At 39.2% G+C, this 12,124-nt stretch overlaps 1 protein-coding gene across 1 annotated transcript; it reads left to right on the forward strand.

The window, feature by feature from the left end:
• Positions 1-2,788: 2,788 nt before the first annotated feature.
• Positions 2,789-8,550, forward strand: LOC127454728 (tropomyosin alpha-1 chain). Its single transcript, XM_051722096.1, has 10 exons — positions 2,789-3,027; positions 3,436-3,561; positions 6,254-6,387; positions 6,588-6,705; positions 6,817-6,887; positions 7,196-7,271; positions 7,411-7,473; positions 7,566-7,635; positions 7,845-7,923; positions 8,229-8,550. The coding sequence occupies exons 1-10, from the start codon at positions 2,914-2,916 to the stop codon at positions 8,230-8,232; spliced, it is 855 nt and encodes a 284-aa protein (XP_051578056.1). The 5' UTR covers positions 2,789-2,913; the 3' UTR covers positions 8,233-8,550.
• Positions 8,551-12,124: the final 3,574 nt, after the last annotated feature.

The raw sequence follows: 12,124 nt of genomic DNA on the forward strand, positions 1-12,124 counted from the left end.
AATTCAACATTAATCAAGATTAATAAATGCTGTAAAAATATTGTTCATTGTTAATTCATATTTAGAAATGTTGTTAACTATAATGTTAACAAATAAAACCTTATTGTAAAGTGTTACCATTCAATTTGTTTATGGTTTTCTTTCAGCAAATCTACAAAATTGGAAAAGGCCATGTAGGCAAAGAAAGGTATTTTGGTGATATTTTATTATTCGTCTCCGACCCTACTAGATCTATGCCTTGCCTCCACAGAATTATTAATTCCTTTTCTAAGTTCTCAGGATACAGAGTTAGTTGGTCTAGGTCTGAAGCGCTGATGGCGTGCTGCCCAGTGGCAGCTTTCCAGTGGCCCAAACAGGGCATTAAATATTTGGGTATTTTATTCCCAGCAAATTTTTGTGACCCTTTAATAAAAATGTTTTTGAGTGATGTGGGCAGGTGGGCTTCATTACATTTATCGATGATTGGGAAGGTTCATGTTATTAAAAAGAATTGTATTCCAAAATTTAACTACCTGCTACAGTCTCTCCCTGTAGATGTCCCCCTCTCTTATTTCAAGCAATTTGATAGTATAGCGAAGTCCTTCATTTGGATTGGTAAATGTCCCAGATTACATTTCAGTAAGTTGCATAGGCCGATTGACAAAGGTGGGCTAGGCCTACCCAAGATTTTGTTTTATTATTATGTGTTCGGTCTCAGACATTTGACTCATTGGTCAGTTCCACCTGAGAGAGCCCCTCCCTGGTTTTGTATTGAACAGGAAGTTCTTGCCCCTATTTTGCCCTTGCAAAGCCTTTCTATCAAACTAACCGGAGAAGTTAAGTTACACCCCGCTGTCTCGCATTTGCACTCGGTGTGGACAAAAGTGTCCAGAGTGTTTAATTCAGACATTTATTTAAATGTTGCCTCAAGCATATGGCTGAACCCAAAATTATGTATTAATAAGTCCCCTTTCTGCTGGACAGAGTGGATTGTGAGGGAGGTTGATACACTCGGTGACCTATATGAGAGTGGAGTGTTGAGATCCTTTGAAAATTTGGTTCAAGATTTTGGGATTCCCAGATCTCAGTTCTATAAGTATTTACAGCTGCGCCACCTGCTCTGTACTGTTTTTGGGAGTAGTTTACACCCCCCTAAAGCGGCGGATACTCTGGGAGTGGTGATTACTGCCTTTGGAAAAGGTCATAAGGCATCAGTGCATTACTCCTTGCTAGTTCAGAGTCTGGGGGACGGAGCTTCAACTTCTCTCAAGAGATTATGGGAGAAAGATTTAAATTTGGTATTGGAGGCTGGAGTGTGGGCTAGGATTCTAAAAAATGTCAAGTCTACATCTAGAGATGCAAGGGTGCGCCTTACGTAATTTTTTACATCGATTCTATTGGACTCCCTTTAGATTGTATAGGCTTGGTTTTAAAGACACACCCACCTGCTGGCGATGCCAATCAGAAGATGGGGACACAACCCATGTTTTTTTGTGGTGTGTTAAGATCCGAGAATTTTGGTTGAGGGTTCAGAGTTTTATGTGTGACGTATTGGGAACTCAAATTTCAGAGGGAGGGATATATAATTTGATTCTGTGTGCGTATGTTCTGTTTCTTCAATCCTGTTTTGTGAATCAATAATGTCAATATAATGTTAATATAAAAAAAAGAAAGCTATTTTGGTAGCACTTTACATTACAGTGTCCATGTTACACATTACATGTTACTGTAATTAATTACTAAAGTAATAGCAATACACATGTGCACTTACAAGCAGCTCCATAAAAATTCAATTTGAGAAGTACATTAGTGGGCTTCAAGACAAGCCCATAGCTGAAGATTAGCCGTGTATGTGAAGCTAATCTTGCAACAGCTGAGAAGAGACTGTGGCAGGTGCTTCCTTCAGGATGGCAAGGGTAAAAATAACTTCCTTGAGCATGTTCATGGAGGCACTGGGAAAATTAGAGTATAAGAAAAATGGTGAGGGTAGAAAACACCCAATTCTGTTCAACCACTGGTGACAACCTTCATCAGTAGCCGTAGGCAATGTAAGCAACAATTTGTCTAGTCTGTAGATGTGAACAGTTATGGTGTAGAAAGCACAGGACAGAGGCATAACATGGAGCTACTCCAGGTCTTGTCTATTGCATTGCGGCATGGCTGACAGCTGCAGCTTTGCTACGACACATCATTGTGATTCCAAGAGATGTGTGGGTTCTACAGCCAATTAGAGACAACGCGGTGTTTGGCAATGAATGCACAAACCCAGCGAGCGTGCTGTTCAACAGCCACCATATCTAAAGCTCTTCAGATTATGAACAGTGCCTGAGGGTCTCGTTGACATAACCTCTCTGTTATGGGACCACTTATCTCTCTTGACCCAGAGATAATAACACCTTTCCCGAAGAGAATCACTTCAACAACAAATTAACTCTCTGACAAACTGAAAAAAGACACCTCCATGTTCACAATTTATAAAAATGGGTTTGCACATTTAAAGGTGTAGACTGTATTATGTCTAATTGTGTATTGTTTTTAGAATTACACAATGGGTAAAATGCTTTCTGAACACTTTTGCTCCTCTTCCCTCGTTTTCTCCTCAGGTTCGGGGAGTTAGAAATAGGAACATGGCCCCTTGTAAGACGTCTTGGCCCTCAGATCCCATATATAGCCATATCGACGGTCAAATGTCTGAGGGTAGCGAATCGTCTTGCAGATCCTTAAAAAAAGACGCGACGCGGGGGCAACTGCTAGGGGCTGTTCCTAAAAAAGTATTGGGTGTCTTGCGGAACTTGTCAGGCTCCTGTGAAGGCACATATTTGACAGACTACAGCGAGACGAGCTCGCACTCAGCTCAGCGTTCGGTTCGGCACAGACGCTCTTCGCCTCTCTCAGTCCAGTGTTTGGTGCGACCACCCGTACACTAACGCAGCCATGGATGCCATTAAGAAGAAGATGCAGATGCTCAAGCTCGACAAGGAGAATGCCTTGGACAGAGCAGAGCAGGCTGAGGCCGATAAGAAGGGAGCAGAGGACAGAAGCAAACAGGTCGGATATGACACGGGCACCTGGGCTGGGGATAGTGCACATAGGTGTCTCTTAACATCGTGTTGGTATAAGCTGCTTTATGTAGTCTGCTTTTAATCTTGATATATATACACATTTACTTTTCTTAATGGTTATTTATTTATTTATTTATGATTTAGTGCCCTGAGAATTTTCTTAAAATTTGGAAAGTCTCTCATAGCGGCCAGTTCCTGTGGAGAACTGTTATCTCTCTGTTATTATATTGGCAATATATTTTTTAGACTTGGCTGATTGCTGAATGAAAGATGTTAAATGAAAGACCAATTACTATAATGCAGTTCATGCAGACAACATAAACGCATGTGAGCTCATTTTGACAGCTGTTCATGTCTCTCTCCCTCTTTGTTGACGCACGTGCTCCTCCTGCAGCTCGAGGATGACCTGGTCGCCCTGCAGAAGAAGCTGAAGGCAACTGAGGATGAGTTGGACAAATACTCCGAGGCCCTGAAGGATGCTCAGGAAAAACTTGAGCTGGCTGAGAAGAAAGCTACCGATGTAAGCACGTGCAATTTGCACTTAGGATGTGAAAAATCGCGAGCCCAACCCGCGAACTCCATATTTACAACCGGAGTCCTTTGACATTTAAATGTTTTCAAAGCCTAAACTCAGTATAAATGACTTATTAAAATATTAAATTTGATTAGAAACCATAGAGTAACCAATGGAATATAAAAAGAATTTTTTTTATTTGCAGTAGCACCACGTGGTAAACGAATACCAAGACACAGTCTGCCATATGTACAGTAGTTGTAGGGAGTGTAAGGGTGGGTTAAATTTAGCATTGCGCTTTATAAGGCAAGGTTAGCGTCTAGGGGGTTCGTCTGTGCCCACCTACAAGTGTCTTAAAAGGAGTGCGTGTGGAATTTCACCTCACCTTCACTGGATACTTAAGACCATTACCACTTCTTAAGCAGTCATCCTCTAAGTCTAAATTAAACTGAAACATGTTACAAATAATTTATAAATCATATTTATGAATTGATGTTGTGAATAGCTCTAGAACTATAAATTAATTAGCACCAATTTTTATATAAATATTAAGTTAAAGGAATATTCCGGGTTTAATACAAGTTCAGCTCAGTCAACAGCATTTATGGCATAATATTGATTACCACAAAAAATAATTACGACTCGGTCTTCCTTTTCTGTAATAAAAGCACAATTCGAAGTTATAGTTATAGACGCACTTACAATGGAAGTGAATGGGGCCAATGTTTGGAGGGTTTAAAGGCAGAAATTTGAAGCTTATAGTTTTATAAATCACTTAAGTTAATTCTTATGTTAAAAGTTGTGTTTTATTTGAGCAGTATCATTGTTTAAATCATCATTTTTACAATAATTCTAGTGTTTTAGGGTTTACAGGGTTACATCGTCATGGCAACGAAGTTGTAAAATTAGCTATAACTTTACACAGAAAAGGTTTGTAAGCTAAAACTATGTTAACACGCATATTGTTTACATCTTGTGGCTATACTTCTGAAACATTGAGTATTTTTACGTTTACGGATTGTCCCCATTCACTTCCATTGTAAGTGCCTCAGATTTTTCCTTTATTATTATTATTATTATTATTATTATTATTATTAGTGACAAGTTAAAACATTTTTTGTGGTAATCAATATTATGCCACAAATGCTGTCGATTGATCTTAACTTGTATTGAACCCAGAATATTCTTTGAAAAAGATTTCATGCTCACTTTCATTTTAATAAAGCAAGAAGGCATCTCGCATTAATTATAATCTAAAAATAATATTAAAATAGCATATCAAGTCTAAAAAACAATAACATTGGTCAACCCAGATCGACCACCCCTTAATCTAGCAGTGTAGCTGCCATGTACCACTAGATGGCGCAACAAACTCACACAATCGCACAGAGTGAACAGGTTGCACTGTTAACTGTGCAAATGAGTATTACATCTGTAAGAGCTACAAAGTAAAACGAATAAACGGAGATTAACGAATGCTAAAATGTCAGTTACAAAGCATTGCAGTTTTGCAAAGCCGGTTTATTGTCACCAATAATTGAGATTTACGTTGATGATTTTTTCATATAACAGATTTCCTCGTATTTTGCCAGTATTCATTCTAGTAAACGGCAACTTTTCATGCAAGTTATGTGGTCGTTTTTGTAAAAACAAAGCTCGATAATACCGTGCGTATAAGCAATTGACTTCCGGTGTTTGGTAAAGCATTAACAGCAGCAGTCACAGGCTGGGAATTTGCCTCACCGGAGCGCCGTTACGCCCTGTTTTCGGTTGACAAAATAACCACCCAAACGGACCGTATATTCGTGATGGCTGATATGGCGTATGTTGAGGCCGTGAGAAAGAAAATCAGATCACTGCAAAAGCAAGCAGACGACGATGAAAGCAGAATATTGAGACTGCGGGAGGAACTCGAGACGGAGCGCGCGGCCAGACAATCTGTGAGCTTGCGATAATTATTTAAGAGCATTAGCAGGGCAACTGTAGGATGTTTTAGCATCAAAACGCATCAAGTGGCGGGATGAGTCAAGAAATCGAGAGAAAATTGCGTGTAAATAACGTTTCCAGTGGTTTAGTGGCGCGAGAAAGTTCGCAAACATTAAATGTGAACTGCAGCGCGTAATAGATGGAGAGGGCGCTGATGCTTTTTGACAAGTTTCGTCCCTGACAACAGCGCAACGAAAATGTTTTGTAGTAAAGGGCGTTCACGCCTAACGCGTCCTTGCAAAAAAAACAAAAAACAAAAAACAAAAACAAGAATAGTGAAGAACGCAGTTGTCTCGAGATGCGTTTTCATCAGACACGACGTCTAAAAAACGCGGCGCAAGGGTCAAAGGCGTCCATCTAGAGCATGTGTACGTGGGAAAACAATTGAAAAACTGTGCGAACGCACGCAAAAACGCGTTCGTTAAACGTTAACACTTGAATTGTGTAAATCAACACATCATATATCACATGCTCAAAATTTTTGTCTCACTTTTAGGAGTAAGAAGTAAACGAGTGGGCTGAGTTCTAGAGATTTACCACTTAAGTTCTATTTGAATTAAAACAACAACAACAAAACCCTATGTGGATTACTCTACTAATCTTAATGTATGGTGAATTCAGGTCAATTGGCCAACATTTTGCCATTTATTTGGCAAAAAATGGGCCCAATTCATATGTCTGAGACTTGATGACATTTTTGTTAACTGTGCAGGCTGAGGGCGATGTGGCTTCCCTGAACAGACGTATCCAGCTGGTTGAGGAGGAGTTGGATCGTGCACAGGAGCGTCTGGCCACTGCTCTGCAGAAGCTGGAGGAGGCTGAGAAGGCTGCTGATGAGAGCGAGAGGTGTGCATGGAAAACTCATAGGCGTTCTTACTGTATGGTCTTACCATTGGTTCCACAATATCTAACATGTGTCAGTAGTGTTCTGTCCCACTCAGATGCACAATGTTGAACTAGTTGCTAAAGATTACAAGCAACAAAAATTAATATGTTGTTAGGGAGCGATGCTAACACACAAACACCTCTCTCCCTCCCTTTCTCAGAGGCATGAAGGTCATTGAGAACAGGGCTCTGAAGGATGAGGAGAAGATGGAGCTGCAGGAGATCCAGTTGAAAGAGGCCAAGCACATTGCTGAGGAGGCTGACCGCAAGTATGAGGAGGTCAGTTTTCTCTCTCTTGCCCTTATTCTTAAATTCACCTGCTGTCTGCCCTACACATACACACACACACACGCATATACTCACTATTTCCCTTCCCACGATGGTACACAGGTGGCCCGTAAGCTGGTGATTGTTGAGGGTGAGCTGGAGCGTACAGAGGAGCGTGCTGAGCTGAATGAGGGGTAAGAGCAATCAAATCAATGTCATTTCTTTGTGTGCTATTACATATAATAACTATATGCACTGATGTTGATGACACTCAACTGTGTATAAATGTTTAGGCTGTTAACTGCTCATAAATGTAAAGTTTGTTCCTGCCTTTACTTGACTTTTTTTATTTATATATATATATATATATATATATATATATATATATATATATACATTTTTACACTTTTTAAACACTTTGATCCAGTAACCTGACAGTGCTGTTCATTTTCCATTTTAACGTATGTCTTTCAGTGTTCTCTTTCACTCTCTTCCACTTCAGTAAGTGTTCTGAGCTGGAGGAGGAATTGAAAACTGTGACCAACAACATGAAGTCTCTGGAGGCCCAGGCTGAGAAGGTAAGCTAAAGTTGTGTGTGTGTGTGTGTATGTGTGCAGAGGTGTTTGTGTGTCTGAGTATGAGTATGTTATATTCATAGGTTTGTCTGGTGTTAACAGATAGTCCTTTAATACTCTCTCATGTCTTTCCAATCAACAGTACTCCCAGAAGGAGGACAAGTATGAAGAGGAGATCAAGGTCCTGACTGACAAGCTGAAGGAGGTGAGTTCACTCAGTCACCGTTTGTCTTGTTGTGTGTATTTTCTGTGTCTGTGCATAGATGTGAGAGGGATTAACATCTCTCTGTGTTCCAGGCTGAGACTCGTGCTGAGTTTGCTGAGAGATCAGTTGCCAAGCTTGAGAAGACCATTGATGATCTGGAGGGTATGTCAATTTGTACCTCACTTCATTTAATTTTTATTTTTTGTGTTATTATCTTTTTTTTTCTCTCTCTCTTTCACTGTCCAATCATCCTTTGCACTGCTTTCTCTCCCTTATTTCCTTATTTCTAAATTTTTTCCATTTCTCCCCACCACAAAACCCCTCCACCATATTCCCCCTCCACCGTTCTGGCCTTTAAATGGCTACTGTAGATGAGTTGTATGCCCAGAAACTCAAGTACAAAGCCATCAGCGAAGAGCTGGACCACGCTCTCAACGACATGACCTCCATGTAACTATCACCACCTGTTGCTTGTGTTTATGTGTGAGAATATGCACACATGCTTTTTAGTCACGCATGCACTTGTTCTATAGCATTTCCAGTTTCACTGTCTGCTAACTTACATAATCAAATTTCCAGGTTTGTTGCAATTTACTTTTGAACACAGTATGAAGTGATCACACATAATCATACAAATTAACACAAACTTTTTTATCATTGGCATATTTATTTTTTACCTGTTGCATGCCCTTTGTTGTTTTATATTACCATCTGTAATTTTTTTCAACTCATTTTTTCCTTTTTCCCCTGCACAGTTAAATTTTTTACATCTCATCTCTGGCTCCGGGCACCATCTGAGCGGCATCTCCTTCTGTTCCTCTGTGTTTCATTTTCTCTATCTGTTGCCGCTTTTCTCCATCACACCGTTCTCAGAGGGGATGGAGTGCTCAGCTCTACGGTCCCATCACTTGTACAGAAATTTTTTGCTTTCTGTAAAATAAAACCTCCTCCCATCTCTGTATGCTCCCAACTCCTTTCTCTCTTTAGTATGTCTTAACTCTTTTGATTTAATATGTCCTTAATTTATTGTCGAGAAGCTTGAATAAAATAAAAATAAAAAAAGCTCTCATCACCTCATGTTGCTTCTCTCCTTTTACAGTTCATGTACACTTGATCATGATTTTACAATGTAGGTTCTTTTCACAAAGATCCACAGTTTGAAACACAGTCTGTAGCAGTGATTCCCGACTAGGGGTTTGTGAACCCAACGGGGTACTTGAGCAGGTTTCAGGGGGTAAAAGGGGGAAATGTTTTGCTTTGTTAAACCTATAAAAAAGTGAAAATATATAGAAATATACATTCTTAGATTTAATAAAACATTAGAGCTGTCAAAAGGTAAATAACAATCACAATTAATGTAATGATTTTTTTAAGTGAGCACCTTAACACATTCTATCCTGTGTGTGTATATATATATATATATATATATATATATACGTACACGCACACTACCGGTCAAAAGTTTTGAAACACTTGACAGAAATGTTTCTCATGATCTTAAAAATCTTTTGATCTGAAGGCGTATGCTTAAATGTTTGAAATTAATTTTGTAGACAAAAATATAATTGTGCCACCATATTAATTTATTTCATTATAAAACTACAATTTAATAATAAACAAATTGATGACTTGGACCAAATAATAAAGAAAAGCAGCCAATAAGTGCCCAACATAGATGGGAACTCCTTCAATACTGTTTAAAAATCATCCCAGGGTGATACCTCAAGAAGTTGGTTGAGAAAATGTCAAGAGTACATGTCTGCAAATTCTAGGCAAAGGGTGACTACTTTGAAGATGCTAAAATATAACACAGTTTTGATTTATTTTGGATTTTGTTTAGTCACAACATAATTCCCATAGTTCCATTTATGTTATTCCGTAGTTTTGATGACTTTACTATTATTCTAAATTGTGAAAAAAAAAATTATAATATAGAATGATTAAGTGTTTCAAAACTTTTGACTGGTAGTATATATATATATATATATATATATATATATATATATATATATATATATATATATATATATATATATGTATATATAATATACACACAGTACTGTGCAAAAGTGTTAGGCACATAAGATGTTTCACAAAAACCTTTGTCATAAGATGATTATTTATATCTTCAGCTTTAGTGTGTCAATAAGAAAAATACATTTTAGATTCCCAAACATTACTTTTGCAGATAGAAAAGATTAGAATAGAAGAACAGGGCGCACTGCAAGAGATGGCATTGCCCCCGCAGTGCCCCCCACTGAACATCAAGCCAGTCTGGGATTACATGAGTTGACAGAAGCAATTGAGACAGCCTAAACAGATAGAAGAACCGTGGTGAATTCTCCAAGAAGCTTGGAACATCCTATCTGCCAACAACCAAGACCAGGTGTACCTAGGAGAATTGGTGCTGTTTTAAAGGCAAAGGTGGCCACACCAAATATTGCTTTAGCTTTTTTAGGATTACTGGACTTTGTATGATGTTAACTGATAAATGAAAACTATTTATGGCATTATTTTTGAAGACATCCTCACAATGCAACAAGTGCCTAAAACTTTTGCACAGTACTATATATATATATATATATATATATATATATATATATATATACACACACACACACACACACACACACACACACACACACACACACACACACATATACACCGATCAGCTGCAACATTAAAACCACCTGCCTAATATTGTGTAGGTACCCCTCATGCCGCAAAATCAGCACCAGCTCTCAACAGCATTCTGAAATGATATTCTTGTCACCACAATTGTACAGAGTGGTTATCTGAGTTACCGTAGACTTTGTCAGTTCAGACCAGTCTGGCCATTTTCTGCTGACCTCTCTCATCAACAAGGCATTTCATCCACAGATCTGCCGCTCACTGGATGTTTTTTGTTTTTGGCACCATTCTGAGTAAATTCTAGAGAAAGTTGTGTATCAAAATCCCAGGAGATCAGCAGTTACAGAAATACTCAAACCAGCCCATCTGTCACCAACAATTATCCATGTGATTATCTAATCGGCCAATCGTGTGGCAGCAGTGAAGTGCATAAAATCACGCAGATATGGGTCAGGAGCTTCAGTTAATGTTCACATAAACCATCAGAATGGAGAAAAATGTGATCTCAGAGATTTGGACCATGGCATGATTGTTGGTGCCAGATTTTTTAATCTAATTGTTTATTATGTTTCTAGGAGTGTTGGTTGGCTGTTGTGGTACATACATTAAGACAAAAAGGTTGGGAAATACTGGTCTATTGCATTATAAACATTATGTCTAAAATATGAGAACCCTCACTTAGTTATAGAATAATAATGAATAATCTCAGCACAAACATGTAATAAACCTGTACTAACATTTTCACTTTATCCCTTATCTCTCCTTTCATCTCCTTTCTTCTCTTCTCTTCTTTACTCTACTCTACTCTACTTCATGATCTGCTCACCAACTGGCCAGACCACCTCTATCAACAGCTTCAGAAAAACTGGGTCATTTCACATGAACTCAGTTTAGCACTATACGCGAAAACTGGAAAGGCACACACTTGAGGTCTCACAGCTAAAAATGCATATCAGAGCAAAGATATCCTAGAGCTGGCCGCCCGGCCAAACTCAGCAATCAGGGGAGAAAGTCCTTGATAAGAGAGGTGACCAAGAACCCAATGGTAGTTCTGGTTAAGCTCCAGAGATCATGTGTGGAGATGGGAGAAACTTGCAGAAGGACAACCATCACTGCAACACATCACTGATCTGGGCTTTATGGCAGAGTGGCCAGATGAAGCCTCTCCTCAGTGCAAGACACATAAAAAATCACTTAAAGGACTCTCAGACTGTGAGCAACCAGATTCTCTGGTCTGATGAAACGAAGATTGAACTGTTTGGCCTCAGCTCCAAGCGTCATGTCTGGAGAAAACCAGGCACCGCTCATCACTTGCGCAATACCTTCCCAACGGTGAAGCATGGTGTTGGTTGCATCATGCTGTGGGGGTGTTTTTCAGTGGCAAGGACTGGGGGACTAGTCAGGGTTGAAGAAAAGATGAATACAGCTAAATACAGAGATATCCTTCATTAAAATCTGGTCCAGAGCGCTCAGGACCTCAGACTGGACCAAAGGTTCACCTTCCAACAGGACCCTAAGCCCACAGCTAAGACAACGCAAAAGTGGCTTAGGGACAACTCTGTGAATGTCGTTGAGTGGTCCTGCCAGAGCCTGCCAATCAATCATCTCTGAAGAGACCTGAAAATGGCTGTCCACCAACGGTCTCCAACCTGACAGAGCTTGAGATGATCTGCAGAGAAGAATGGCAGAAAATCCCCAAATCCAGGTGTGCAAAGCTTGTCGCATCATAACCAAAAAGACTTGAGGCTGTAGTCGCTGCCAAAGGTGCTTCAATTAAGTACTGAGTTAAGGGTCTGAATACTTATGTCAATGTGATATTTCAGTTTTTTCAAAAATCTGGTTTTTGCTTTGTCATTATAGGGTATGGAGTGTAGATTGATATGAAAAAAAAATATATATATATATATATATATATTTAAAGCATTTTAACATGAGGCTGCAACATAACAAAATGTGAAAAAAATGAAGGGGTCTGAATACTTTCTGAATGCACTGTATATTATGCTGTCAGAACAGCACC

The sequence above is a fragment of the Myxocyprinus asiaticus genome, chromosome 2 (genome assembly GCF_019703515.2).
Source record: "Myxocyprinus asiaticus isolate MX2 ecotype Aquarium Trade chromosome 2, UBuf_Myxa_2, whole genome shotgun sequence".
Taxonomy (NCBI): Eukaryota; Metazoa; Chordata; class Actinopteri; order Cypriniformes; family Catostomidae; genus Myxocyprinus; species Myxocyprinus asiaticus.